The sequence below is a fragment of the Xyrauchen texanus genome, chromosome 14, assembly GCF_025860055.1.
Source record: "Xyrauchen texanus isolate HMW12.3.18 chromosome 14, RBS_HiC_50CHRs, whole genome shotgun sequence".
Lineage (NCBI taxonomy): Eukaryota > Metazoa > Chordata > Actinopteri > Cypriniformes > Catostomidae > Xyrauchen > Xyrauchen texanus.
In genome coordinates, this window is record NC_068289.1 from 11,099,244 (window position 1) to 11,112,623 (window position 13,380).

A 13,380-nucleotide genomic window follows, 5' to 3' on the forward strand; every position below is an offset into this window, starting at 1 on the left:
CTATATGTATTCCAGTTATAACTTGCCTCTCTCTGTCCACCTCCCCTTCTTTCTTCTCTGTAGAAAAGTTGGTAGCCTATCAGAGGGAGTTTCATGCCCTGAGGGAGCGACTGCGAGTGGCAGAGCACCGTACCCTACAGCGCTCTTCTGAGCTCAACTCCATCCTCGAACAGTTCAGACGGTCCATCGCAGAGACCAATGGCAGCAAGGATGCTCTCGCCAACTTCTCAGGTGACTGAATGATGTTTACATGTGCACCAAAAGAATTGTGTCTGTTCGCATTGCTCATTCTTATCTTTTATGCATCAAACTGACATTTTGATCTGCAAAATTTGAACACTTGTCATTCCCAAAATCTACACTAATTTGCTAATTTGCTAATTTTACAATGCTTTTTCAACCAAAACAAGGTAGACTTTTTGTTAACAAACCAAGTGATCACCCTTATACAGCATATGTTATGTCTGTGTGAGAAAAAGTGTGATTGTTCAGAATATGAGAATTTGTTCATAAAAGAAAAAAACTGCTGATGGATCAGTTTATCAAAAACTTGCTGACAACAGTTGCTTTCACACAACCTTTTTCTAGAAAATTAACTCATTTAGATGTCATATGTGAGCATGCCCTGTTTTGAAAAAATCAACTCTGTAAATCAGCTCTGGCAATATCCTTAAATGAAAAGTTGTAACATTACCTGAAAAGTTCTGTTTTGATGATATGTGTGAACAAAGCCGTAATATTAATGGTTTGAGGATGTACAAAGTAGGGGTGTCTGTTTTGGGTCAGTCACAAATTTCTGATGATTAAATTACTTGGTCAAAAAAATATAATCAAATTGGACAGATAGTGAAATGATTTTATCTAGTCAGAGGACTTAAAAAATGTTTGATGTTTTAGAGCCATTTCAGAGGAAATCTCGTAATGTATAATGCTCCTCAATTCAAATATGAAGTCATGCGATGAGCAAAGAAGCCTATTGTCTTTCCACCCAAGACCGCACCCAGATTAGTAGCAGTGCGCCCATACAGGCATGTTTGTGTACATCTGTCATGGATCTCCTAGAATGTGTCAATTTGTTGACTGTTAAAATAACTACAGTGCAAATCAGAGTTTAAAAGTATTTTTGTAATGATGTGTGAATGTTATTGAAACAGAAAAAAGACAGAAGCATGTGTGAATGTCAGATGTGTACATTTACAAATAAAGGCAGTCCAACAATTTTACTGCAGTTTATCAGGTTTCATGTGTGGAAGTGGCTAATTTACTTCTGATGCTTTTAACTTTTTTATATCTTGTTTACCTCCAGGTAATTGATTAAAAGTTAATATGAATGCTAAGCCTTTAAAAGATTTCATCATGAGTCGTGACTGATGTCAGAGCACATTATCACAGATTTCTACAGTTTTTACCCCCACAGAAAATGGTTCTGGTGAGGACACCACTATGACAACTACATCTGTCAAGCTACATAATTGATTTTCATAGATCTTCTTGCAAAATGTAAATGACAAAAGGCCACTCGCCCCCCCCCCAAAATGGCAATTTAGGGCAAATGTTGTACTAGTTCATTAGCAAGTGCCAAAAAACAGCAATCTTAGACTTAATATTAGTATTGTTCCTTAAGCATGGTTTGCGTTGTCTTTTTAGACTACATATTCAAAACACCCTTGCCTGCTTCAAAGCACTGTGTAATCAATATGTGAGTGTTTTAATGCAGTATTGGATTTTCCTGTTTGTTTTCATATGAAGGTAATTAAAAAGGGAAAATGAGCAAGAAATGGCATTTACTGTTATTTGTCAGTACATTTTTGAATATTGTCAGGATGGAACAGTATATTGAATTTCGATATATCATGAACCAAAAAAATTACGAACCATATCGTGGCATAACACGATATTTCGCAATTTGCAGCATTGTTTTCTGTCCACGTAATCATAAATTAAATGGCCTGTCATAATCTATCGCTTGATTTTTACCACTACTGCGCTTTTTTTCTACATAAGGGTTCACACAAGGACCTTGAAGTGCTTGAATTTAGCTTTTAGAAATATAAGTTCTGTAATACCTGGAAAATCACCTTGTTTTGATGAAAAGTGCTTGAGATTAAAGTGGATCGTTTCCTCCGTGTAATTGTTGTCCATCAAAGATGAGGCGCACTCTACTGTCATTGAAAATGTGTCTTAAAATCCTTTATGTTTTTCTTTCTGTCCGATAAAAATAGTAAAAAGAAGTATTCGTTTTAATCTCACGCAGCATACATGCACTAAAGAAACTCCAAGATTCTCTTTGATGTTCGCTTTACCGGAATACTCTGGCCTCGTTGAACTCTTAAAGTGACAGTAACCTTTTTAGCGTTTCTTATACAAATGAATGTAAATTCAATGTTATTACTTGTAAATTGAACATTTTATTTCAAACAGCGATCACTCATATCATTATATACAATTTCATGGTATAATATTAATGAATATAATGTAGAAATTGTTATTTTTACTTCATTAAAAAGGGATTATAATAATGATGACAAACAAAATATTAAAACAAAGCTTATTTGTTTGTGATCTTTTCATATCGATGGCACAAAAGCGTAGTTTAAGATCCAAATTGTGGCTTTATCTTTCTAGAATTGTATTTATTGTATTTACAGATGAGACACAGAAGTTGTTGAAGGAGTTGTCTCACAGGAAGCCCCTCCAGGTGCCAAATATCTATCACCACCTGCCTCACCTGCTCAATAATGAGGGCAGCCTGCATCCTGCTGTACAGGTGGCCCAGGGACGTACCGGAGGTGAGTTAAACAATTCATTGTAAATACATTCATTCCATCCATTTTAATTTTCATTTAAAACGTCTAGCAATGGGTGGGTAGTATGTTATGAAATATTATATCACAATATAAGTAATTGTATATCACACTAACTATATTATAATGTAGTTATTCTTGATAACTTGCAACAAAAATGGTTTATTCTGATAATCGATGCCTGTTTTTAAATAAATCATTACATTAAATGCTTCTTAAATTAACTTTTTTTGCCATTTGACAATTTCCTCCTTTTATTTGTAACTTGATGTATGCAAACCAAATTATGAAATTATAAAATGCATGAAAAGTCTGGCATCTGTGCAAAAACAGCTTCACATTATATAACGTTTAGTTAAAATCATACGACTCAAAATAGTAAAAGTAATATTATAAAACATATTTCAGACTAAAAAATTATGCATTTGTTATGGGTCTGTTATTAGGTCAGATATGTTGCTCATGTACTTGATCCTGTTAAAATGACCCAATATTTTGGATAGTACTACTAGAGCAGTTTATGCATGCACATTTGTGTGAGCTGAGCACACTCCCTAGAATGTGGCCCCCAATAGAAAAAGTTTGGAAACCTCTGGTCTTGAGGATTAGATGCCCTTTAAAACTTGCCAAACCAACATTGATTAATTATTAAAATGTGCTACTTTTTAAGTTCTACCACCGTCCATCCGTTTAGTTTGTTAGACCAATGCTAATCACTGCTGTGGCCTTGTGAGGCCTCAAAGCATTAATGCAAGGTTTGTTTTTCACCCTTCATTCCTCATTTTATCATCCAAACAGTGGGGTGTTGCTGTATACTGCATACTTGCTTGTCATATTGTGTCGCACACCTATTATTCTTGGGTTGTGTCTGATCTGAAGCTGCAGCCAGCAGCTCTGAGTTGGGCCCGAAGACCTTTTATCCTTTAATCACACCCACAGCAGGCCTATCAGATTCTCATTAGAGGAACCAAGCCCTCCAGTGTCCAATGAGATTTATTGAAATTTCTGGGGACATGAATGTACTGTAACAAAGTGTAAAAGCCACAGCAATGGAAACTTCTTAACTACATTTCTTTTCGATTTGTGAAATTGTGAAGAATAAAAAATATAGGTATATTGTAGGTATTTGTGACTGACAACTTCTTTTAAAATACATCACTTATCTATGATACTGTAAACACTACATTAATCTGATTTAAAAAATAAATAAATAAAAGAGCAACATGATTACAGAAATTAAAAGATACAATTATTTTCAATATCATAATGTATGAAACAATTACATTAAATCAGTTTAAGTGTAGGGTCTAAATTTCCGTTAGTGCCAACTGAGAGAGTTATTGTTGCACATAAAACATGCTCAAAACAATGCAAGGAATGCAAAAAAAAAAAAAAAACCTTACAATAGCAGGGTCACTTGGCACAATAGAGGTGGTAGAGCAGTTGTTTGGTACAGGGACCACATCGGTCTTTAAAGGGATAGTTCACATAAAAATGTTAATTTTCTCATTATTTAGTCACGCTTATGCCATCCCGGATGTGTATGTCTTTTTCATCACCAGATCAAAAATTAAGATTTTTGGAAGAATATTTCAGCTCTTTTGGTCCATAAAATGCAAGTGAATGGGTGCCAAAACTTTGAAGCTCCAAAAATCACATAAGTCAGCATAAAATTAGCCTAATCCATGTGACTCCACTGGTTAAATCCATGACTTCAGAAGTGATATGATTGTTTGCGTGAGAACAGATAAATATTTAAGTCCATTTTTGCTAGAAATTCTCCTACCTGCTCAGTCAATCTCCACTTTAACTTTCACTTTCTTCTTCTTTTGTTTTTGGTGATTCACATTCTTCATGCCTATTGCCATCTACTGGGCAGTGAGAAGAATTTCCTTTTAATATGAAATATTGATCTTTTTCTCTTTTTCTTTTTTTTTATCATATCACTTCTGAAGTCATGGATTAAAACACTGGAGTCACATGGATTAGGCCACTTTTATGCTGCCTTTGTGTGCTTTTTGGAGCGTCAAAATTTTGGAATCCATTCACTTGTATTTTATGGACCAAAAGAGCTGAAATATTCTTCTGAAAATCTTAATTTGTGTTCTGAAGAAAGAAAGTCGTACACATCTGAGATGGCATGTGGGTGAGCAAATGATGAGAGAAATTTCATTTTTGTGTGAATTATTTCTTTAAATAGCACATGGGGGGGCCACATTGTCCTTATTTTGAGATACAGTGTTCCACATTGATTTAGTTATTGTATCTTTTAAGCCCAGAAATAGTTGTGTTCTCATTTTAATGCATGATGCGCAATTTTCTTGTCAAATTAAGAATCGAGACACTGAAATTAATCAAAATATCTACCATAAGTGTGCTTGTACTCCTGGAAGTTGCATAAGCCCAGCCAATCAGATTGCAGCTTGTGATTTTCATCATGCTTGTCCTTTCTATGTGCAATATGCATCAAACAAGTCAGACGGTCGGTGAATGGCCTGTGGGCGTATTGTCTGAGACAGATCTGAATCATTGACACCCTAAGCCTGGAGCTGTCCTGCTCGTTTGTAGTGAGCTCTACTTTGTTCTTGTTTTTATGGCACATTGTACCACACTACACAGTAGCAGGCGGTATTTGGGTTAATGATAGATGAGTTAAGTTGATGACAACATGGCTTTATTATGAGCAACATCCTATGCAAGGGCAGCCTGCAGTGAATGACAGTATTTATGGATGTCAATAATGACATTAGATAATGTCAATAAAACTGACCCCTATCACACAAGGAGCTTGGTTTTTTAAGCATATGGGAAAATCAGAGGAAATACATTGTTTTTGTAACACCGGAGCCCACCCATAATCTCCCTCCCACCACACCAAACCTATAGACGGACATACCCAGCTAGCTTACAGTAATCTCAGCCTCCGGTTTCCAGACTGTCTGTAGTGTTGCAAGACTGCAGTGGACTCTGGCTCATGCTCGTGCCTCCGGTCCCCCTTCTCTCGAAAAGATCATGGCTTACGAGAGGCTATTTATAGATCCGTAAATGGGGACATCTTCTTCTGTATGGACCCGAGAGACTTTCCATCATATCCCATGCTCACCCTTCATAGATGTAGAAAAGAAGAGAGAGAAAGGTCTAAGTGAGGAAGCAAACATTAGAAAATTAATACATTCAGCAATTGGGGCGGGGTGATATTTTTCCCAGTATTTTTCAGCCTTTTGACAATGTTCAATATACACCGATCAGCCACAACATTAAAACCACCTGCCTAAAATTGTGTAGGTCACTCTCGTGCCACCAAAACAGCGCCAACCCGCATCTCAAAATAGCATTCTGAGATGATATTCTTCTCACCACAATTGTACAGAGAGGTTATCTGAGTTACCGTACACTTTGTCGAACCAGTTGACCACTCTCATCAAAAAGGAATTTCTGTCCACAGAACTGACCCTCACTGGATTTTTTTGTTTTTGGCACCATTCTGAGTAAATTCTAGAGACTGTTGTGTGGTGTGTGAAAATCCCAGGAGATCAGCAGTAACATCAATACTCAAACCAGTCCATCTGGTACCAACATATGCCATGGTCCAAATCACTGAGATCACATTTTTTCCCCCATTCTGATGGTTGTTGTGAACATTAACTGAAGCTCCTGACCCATATCTGCATGATTTTATGCACTGGACTGCTGCAACACGATTGGCTGATTAGATAATTGCATGATTGTTGGTGCCAGACGGGCTGGTTTGAGTATTTCTGTAACTGTTGATCTCCTTGGGATTTTCAAACACAACAGTCTCTAGAATTTTAGAGACTAGAACATTCTAGGTACTGGCCAGTAATCCAGGTACTGGCCAGGCTTAACCCTGCTTGGCTTCAGTGGGCAACCGGTCTTGAACTTCAGGGTGAAATGGCTGCTTGAGCATATTGTGTTCTGCAAAATTCTCACAAGATTCACATTTGTTGAGGTACTGTACAGGTAGGTTTAGGAGTGGGGCTAGGGTAAAGGTTTAGCGTAAGGGTTGGAGTATGGTTATGGTTTAGATTAGGTTTATGGTTTATTTCAAATGCTTAAGTACATAGTAGTTGAAGACACCTAATATAAAGTAGGTCCAATACTTTTTTTGGTTGCACTTTATTTTACAGTATGTGTACCTTCAGTACACTTACAGTGTTTTTACCCAAGAATGAACTGAGTAATAATAGGTTACTACACGTACTTAATATGTGTTAGGGTTAGTACCTTGTAACTACTATACTTGTTGTAATTATATAGTATGTAAATGTAGAACAGTACTGTAAAATGAAGTGCTACCCTTTTTTTTTCATTGAGGAGAAAGTTTTGAGTTCTGGAACTTAAAGTATGATTTATATAGCAGATGAAATGTTTGTAATGCTTAACTTTATGACACCAGCAAAATCATTGGGAATATGTTGCAAATATCCGATATATCGCATAGTTCTGTTTACATTACAGGGTTGCAGTAAAATCCCCTACTGTCACACAAACACACTTTTTCGCTTCATTAAGGCACTGTAACGTCCCTTGAGACTGTATGTATATACATCTACCATAGTTTAATCTCAAGGCACATTAAATGGCTCTATCGCAAAGTACTGCATACAGACTGCATACTGCTGCTGCTGAGAAGAGAAGAGAGAGGATTTATCATCTCTTTATGTAACCGAGTGCCTGAAGGCCAAACGTTACTTTTGTGAAAAAGAAGAGGTGGCGTTGGAGAGGCATTGAATGCACATTAACTAGTTTTCTTTTTTTTACGTGTCTCTTGCCCTTTTTTGTTTAGACTCTGAGGTGCTTATCTTTCTGTCTGCTAGACTTCCCCTATTTTATTCTCTCTCTCTCTCACTCACTCACACACTCACTCACTCACTCACTCACTCACTCTCTCTCTTTGATCTTCAACCTACTTTACTGCTTCACCACATGGTGTGGTAAGTGGAAAGTAGTGCAAAATGGAAACTTATTTTACTGTCTTCTGATTGGTTTTGATGAAGTTGAACAGAGCTTCTTTCAGCCTGTCACTCAAATCAGTTCTCTGCTTGACACATGCAATGCACACAAACACCCCTCAGCACTTAATGAAAAGTGCTCCTGTCTTGCTGACATTTTGTCTGCCTGCTTGATTTATCTTCGAGTAGGCATGCCTATCTCTGACATGATTTTTTTGCCTTTATCACTTGGCTTTTGATATTTATCCCAAAGATTGGACTTGGTATTTAAAACATGCCCACACTCACAGAGATTCTTGGCAGTATTTTACAAGAGATCGACCAATATTGATTTAAACAGACACCTATATATATATATATATCTCAAAAACACACATACACTCTATAGAGAGAAGTAAAAAAAAGTGTAAATACATTGCTATAAATTTCATGAAGCCTATACTAATGAAAATTAATATTATTGTCATATGCTTAATAATATTGATTTGCAATTTTAAATTGAATTATAAATATGTATTATTTTTGGGGGGGACAGGATATATTTTTATTTAATATTAGGGATGAACCGAAATTTCGGCCGCCGAAAATTTTCGCCCGAAAATGGCACTTTCGGTTTTCGGCCGAAAGACAAAAAAGGCCGAAAATATATACCTCCTCGCCCCGCCCCTCAGTGCTCTGATTTCACTCTGGATCGATCTAGCCCTTATCACGGCGCTACCAAACAAAGGCCGATCATGTCAGCGGTGTGCAAATTCTTCAAAGTTTCTGATAAGGACATCAAATATGCGATCTGCAGTGTTTATTCAGCAGAACATTCAAGATATATATATATACAGAGTACAGCAAGAGATTCTACAGGAAAGTGCCCCGATCCACAGCAGTGCCACAACTAGCACAGCTACACTACAACTTGAGACGTATCTAGCTGAACTACGCCAGAAGCGACAATCCCCTTGACTACGGTCACATAAACTAAGACCGCTTTCCTTTGCTTTCCGCTTTCCTTTGCTTGCGTGGATTGCGCACAGGTATTTATCTGCCCAAGCACCAGCACAGAGAGTGAGACACTGTTCAGTGCAGCATCTCATGTTCTTGATGAGCTTTCAGACAGGAGAGACTGTCAGAAAGTTTTGCAACTTTTGTTCTTGAAGAGAAACCTGTCACTTGTACTTAAATAGAAAGCGGTCCAATATGATGTGAATAGCAATTACATTACACTTGTTCTTCACTCGAGGATACATCTGTCGTTTACAATTGAGGTTGGATTTAGTTCAATTACTGCTGTTTTGCACTGTTGTTTTGCACAATAATGTTCACTTAAAGTGTACATACGTTTACATAAACAGAATAGAGCACTGATCTATATATATAATTATATATTATAGTTATATATAGATCAGTGGAATAGAGGCCCTCTGCCATTCTGTGTTCTGCCTTTTGTTTTAATTAAAATTACTGTTGCATATTTAAACTTTTTGAAAGATGTTAGCTAAGTTCATTACTTGACTGTTGTTTTGCATATAATAGTTTTCTAAAACTTCACATTATTTGGATAATTGTTAATAAAATGTGTAAAATTAGATTTTTACAGAACTGAATGAAGAATAATATTTAATAATGTTTTAATATATTTTTTGTCCAATATTGGTGTGTTACTTTCAATAAAAGTGTGATTTATTTTATTGGTTTGTAGTTTTTCAATTCAGATTCATTAAATTCATGAAATTAATGAAAAAGTATAATGTTAATACAATTATACACAAAAAATTTTTTGTTTATAATTGTATAAAAATATTTGTTTTTCTTAAATAGGTAAAAAAATAAAAAATAAATAAAAAGTAAGTTTCGGTTTTCGGCCAAGTGCATCCTGGATTTTCGGTTTCCGTTTCGGCCCAGAATTTTAATTTTGGTGCATCCCTAAATATAATGGGATATTTCATTAGAAGTCCATCTTGCTTACTCGTGATCTATTTTGACTCTATCAGAAGCCAGAATATCCTTTTGTGCTTTTCATCCTCTCTGAAAGGAAGATGCTCTGAGATTTAGTATAACAGAACAAAGTAATTATTTTGCCCTGGGCTCTTCCATATGAGTCTTTCATGTCAGTGCTTTACTCCTGTGCCATTTCGGTCGCCTTCTCTGCTTTTATTTTAGATTTGAGCTCTCTAGACACACAGATCCTCAATCAACACCCATGTCAAAAGTGTATTGTGTGGCAGTCTCTAAATACACTTTTTTTTTTTGCCACATTATTTAGAATAGTTTGTCATCTGCTGAGCAATGACAGGATGAAATGCCAGTAATTTGACTTTATGAGACTTCAATTGAGTTTTTGTTCTCTGTCTTGCACAGTTTCCATGGTAATGGGCATCCCTACAGTGAAGCGGAAAGTGAAGTCATACCTGTCAGAGACGTTGCATTCTCTCATCGATAAACTCTCAGCGGAGGAGAAGCTTGACTGCGTCATTATAGTGTTTGTGGGAGAGGTGAGCATACTCTTGACTTTTCCGTGGGAGGTTTTTGGCCTACTCCGTTTTTCTATGTGAGAATTGTCACTCATTATAAATAATCTTGTAAACACTGACCAAAACTTTTATTTGTGAAGGGTTTAATTGAGTCTTGGAGTTTTTTGTTACCACCCGTGGAGGGACGTGAGTGGTTTAAATAAGTACAGATGTGAAAATGCATTTATACTGCTGTCTGAATGTCAGAGCAATAGGAACATACACGCTGACATACTTGGGAGGATTTGTGGCCTTTATTACTCGAACCTGAACCCCAGTGAGAGTGCTTAAAGATTCACATACATATGGAAGGATATGCGAGAAATAAAATCTACAAAATATGAATAAAATGAAAAAATAAAATAAGATTATAAATAAAAATGAGATACTGCAGAAAACAAGTATTTACATTTAATTGATCAAATGAATACTATGAGTAAATATTGAGACATCCACCCTTACAAAAATGGACAATTTTTATAACTGCAAAAATACTATTATTGTTGCAAAATAAAAATGGTAAAACTTTACAATAAAGTTTTATTTGGTAACATAAGTAAATGCCTTGGGTATCAAGAACTAACAACGAACAATAATTTTTTTGTAAATGTTAATTTATAAATATTCGGTTGTTCATTGTTCATGTTGGTTCATGTAAATAATTTAAAATAATTTTTAAAATAATTAACATTAACTATGGTTACCAGAGTATATGTTTGTTAGGGGAAGACACCATATTTTGCAACCATCCAGTCTCGGTATTCTAACATACTTTTATTAAAAGAGGCCCTTTTTGTTTATTTTTTGTTTTGTTACTGTATTATAATGGGCTACCATACTCATACACAGTATTTCTATACATTTATCTCTCTCCGTGTCATTCAGTTGTTTTCCTCCTATTCACCCTGTGCTTGTATATACCCGCCTCACTCTCTGTGGGTTGCGGTTGGGTCTGGTAGCAAACGTTTGTTATTTGGTCTGTCATCGTGTATTGTAGTGACTTTCTGGAACAATGTTAGTCATCAGTTATGAGTGGTATAGTTTAGAGGGCAACACCCAGTTTTTAGTTAGCTTAAGAACCCTTAATAATGGTCTTGTGTTTGAGGGAGGATATCCCATTCACATGAAACACTGTTGTTTTTTTTGGTCCTACAGATGATGTAGGGTGAGAAAATTCTGTGAGAACAAACACAAACAGTCGTCACCGAGACAACAAACAACAAAGAGCAGAGTCAATCCAATTCCTGTATCTTTTCCCATTATTTACTCCGTTGTTACTGCATCTATATTGAGTGGATGTGTTTGCACATACACTACATGGTCTTAAGTATGTGGATACCCAAACACTACACCTGTATGTGTTTGTTGTTGTACCTTTTATTTCAAAAACTTGGGAATTGATCCCTACCTTTGCTGCTGTAACAGCTTGTGCTCTTCTGGAAAGGTTGTCCCTAGATGTAATAGCATAGCTGTTGAGATCTGCTCCCATTCAGACACAAGAGCATCAGTGTGGTCAGACACTGATGATGAGTGATGGATACTGGCTCACAGACGCTATTATAATTCATCCCAATGGTGTTCAGTAGGGCTCAGGCCTTGCCTTTGCACAGGCCACTCATGTTCTTCCACACCAGACTCTGTAAACCATTTCATTTAGGACCTCACTGTGTGCAAAGGGATATTGTCATGTTGGAACAGAAAAGGGCTCCATTCAACTAAAAAAATATTTTTCCAAGTAGACCGCATGGCTGTATGCTTTATGTTATGCACCTGTTATTAATGGATGTAGATAAAATAGCCAAACCTATGAACCTTTTGTCAAGTAGTGTACATACTAATCAGTTCTTTTTCATGTTTAATTCCTCACAGACGGACATAGATTATGTAAACAGTGTGGTTGCTGGCCTTGAGAAAGAGTAAGTGACTTGTACTTTCATGTAACCTGATGCTGCTGATGTTTCAACTGTTGACATCATGGCAGATTCATTGCTTAAAAATTTCTTCATACCTTTAGCTGTGTGTTAAACTTTGTTCTTGTCATTCTCAATAAGGTTTCACACAGAACTGAATTCTGGGTTGGTTGAGGTCATATCGCCCCCTGCCAGTTACTACCCAGAATTGAGCAACCTCAAAGAGACATTCGGCGACTCTAAGGAAAGGGTGAAGTAAGTTTGCAGAAATGATTAAGCTCACATTGCACCAAGACTGTGGCTGAATCACACATTGCATATTTTTTACAGCACCCTAAAATAATTTATTACACTGGTGATTGGAAAGTAAATACTTGTAGGTAGTGGTCAGCCGATATTTTGGCGTGACTGATAAATCGACCAATATTTGGTATATTTTAAATTATTGGCATTGACCGGTAAATTTTTCTGTTTGGCCAATTAGTGGGCTTAGGATAATCCGAAGATTTTTGCAATGATTATTGAATATATATCAAGGTTTTTTCAGATATAAATTGCACTGATCATTGCACAATAGTATTTATCTTTTCAAAAATGTTTTTTAACAACTTTGGTAAAGTGTGTGCGGCAGGGTAAATTAAAGGGACACCGGGCATGTCTGGCGGACAACATGGCGTGTTCTAAAAATCGAAACAATTATTTTCTACAAAGGTATGCACACAATGCCTTGCAACTCACATTGTTTTCCATTAAATTCGACCCAAATAATTATCAAATCATAAATATAATTTACTCTAGCCATTGCTGGATGATAGATTGTGTATTTGTATCTTTCATATAGCTTACACGGTGCATTTTCAGTTACAAGTATGTCGTTTTGTGATTTGACAGTTTGAATGAAAGAGCTATTCAAGGCTACATACAGAGAAATAGCATAATAAAAAACATTTTTTTTCTTTGTTCAGTTTGCACAGTTAACCTTTTCATGAGTAGGGTCTAAATTCCTCTGCAGTGCCCCCTGGAGTGAGTTATTTTTGCATGTGTCACTGCACAGCCAGTAGACGACAATTATTTTAAATTATTATTTTATTTACATTTTTCATTTCTTGTCAGAAAAAAATACTGTATATAAAATAGTAAACATGTGAACAAATGGGTTATGCTGTACTGTTTTTATTTTAATTATTTA

The 13,380-nt window shown here is 36.2% G+C and overlaps 1 protein-coding gene across 2 annotated transcripts in view; it reads left to right on the forward strand.

Annotated features, from left to right (window-relative positions):
- Window positions 1–13,380, forward strand: part of LOC127655229 (alpha-1,3-mannosyl-glycoprotein 4-beta-N-acetylglucosaminyltransferase A-like) — a 60,436-nt gene that overhangs the window by 26,440 nt on the left and 20,616 nt on the right. For both annotated transcript variants that reach the window (XM_052142907.1, XM_052142908.1), the window contains 5 exons: window positions 64–231; window positions 2,649–2,789; window positions 10,130–10,263; window positions 12,151–12,197; window positions 12,333–12,446. In XM_052142907.1, coding sequence (XP_051998867.1) covers window positions 64–231; window positions 2,649–2,789; window positions 10,130–10,263; window positions 12,151–12,197; window positions 12,333–12,446 — 604 coding nt within the window. The remainder of the gene's footprint in view (window positions 1–63; window positions 232–2,648; window positions 2,790–10,129; window positions 10,264–12,150; window positions 12,198–12,332; window positions 12,447–13,380) is intronic.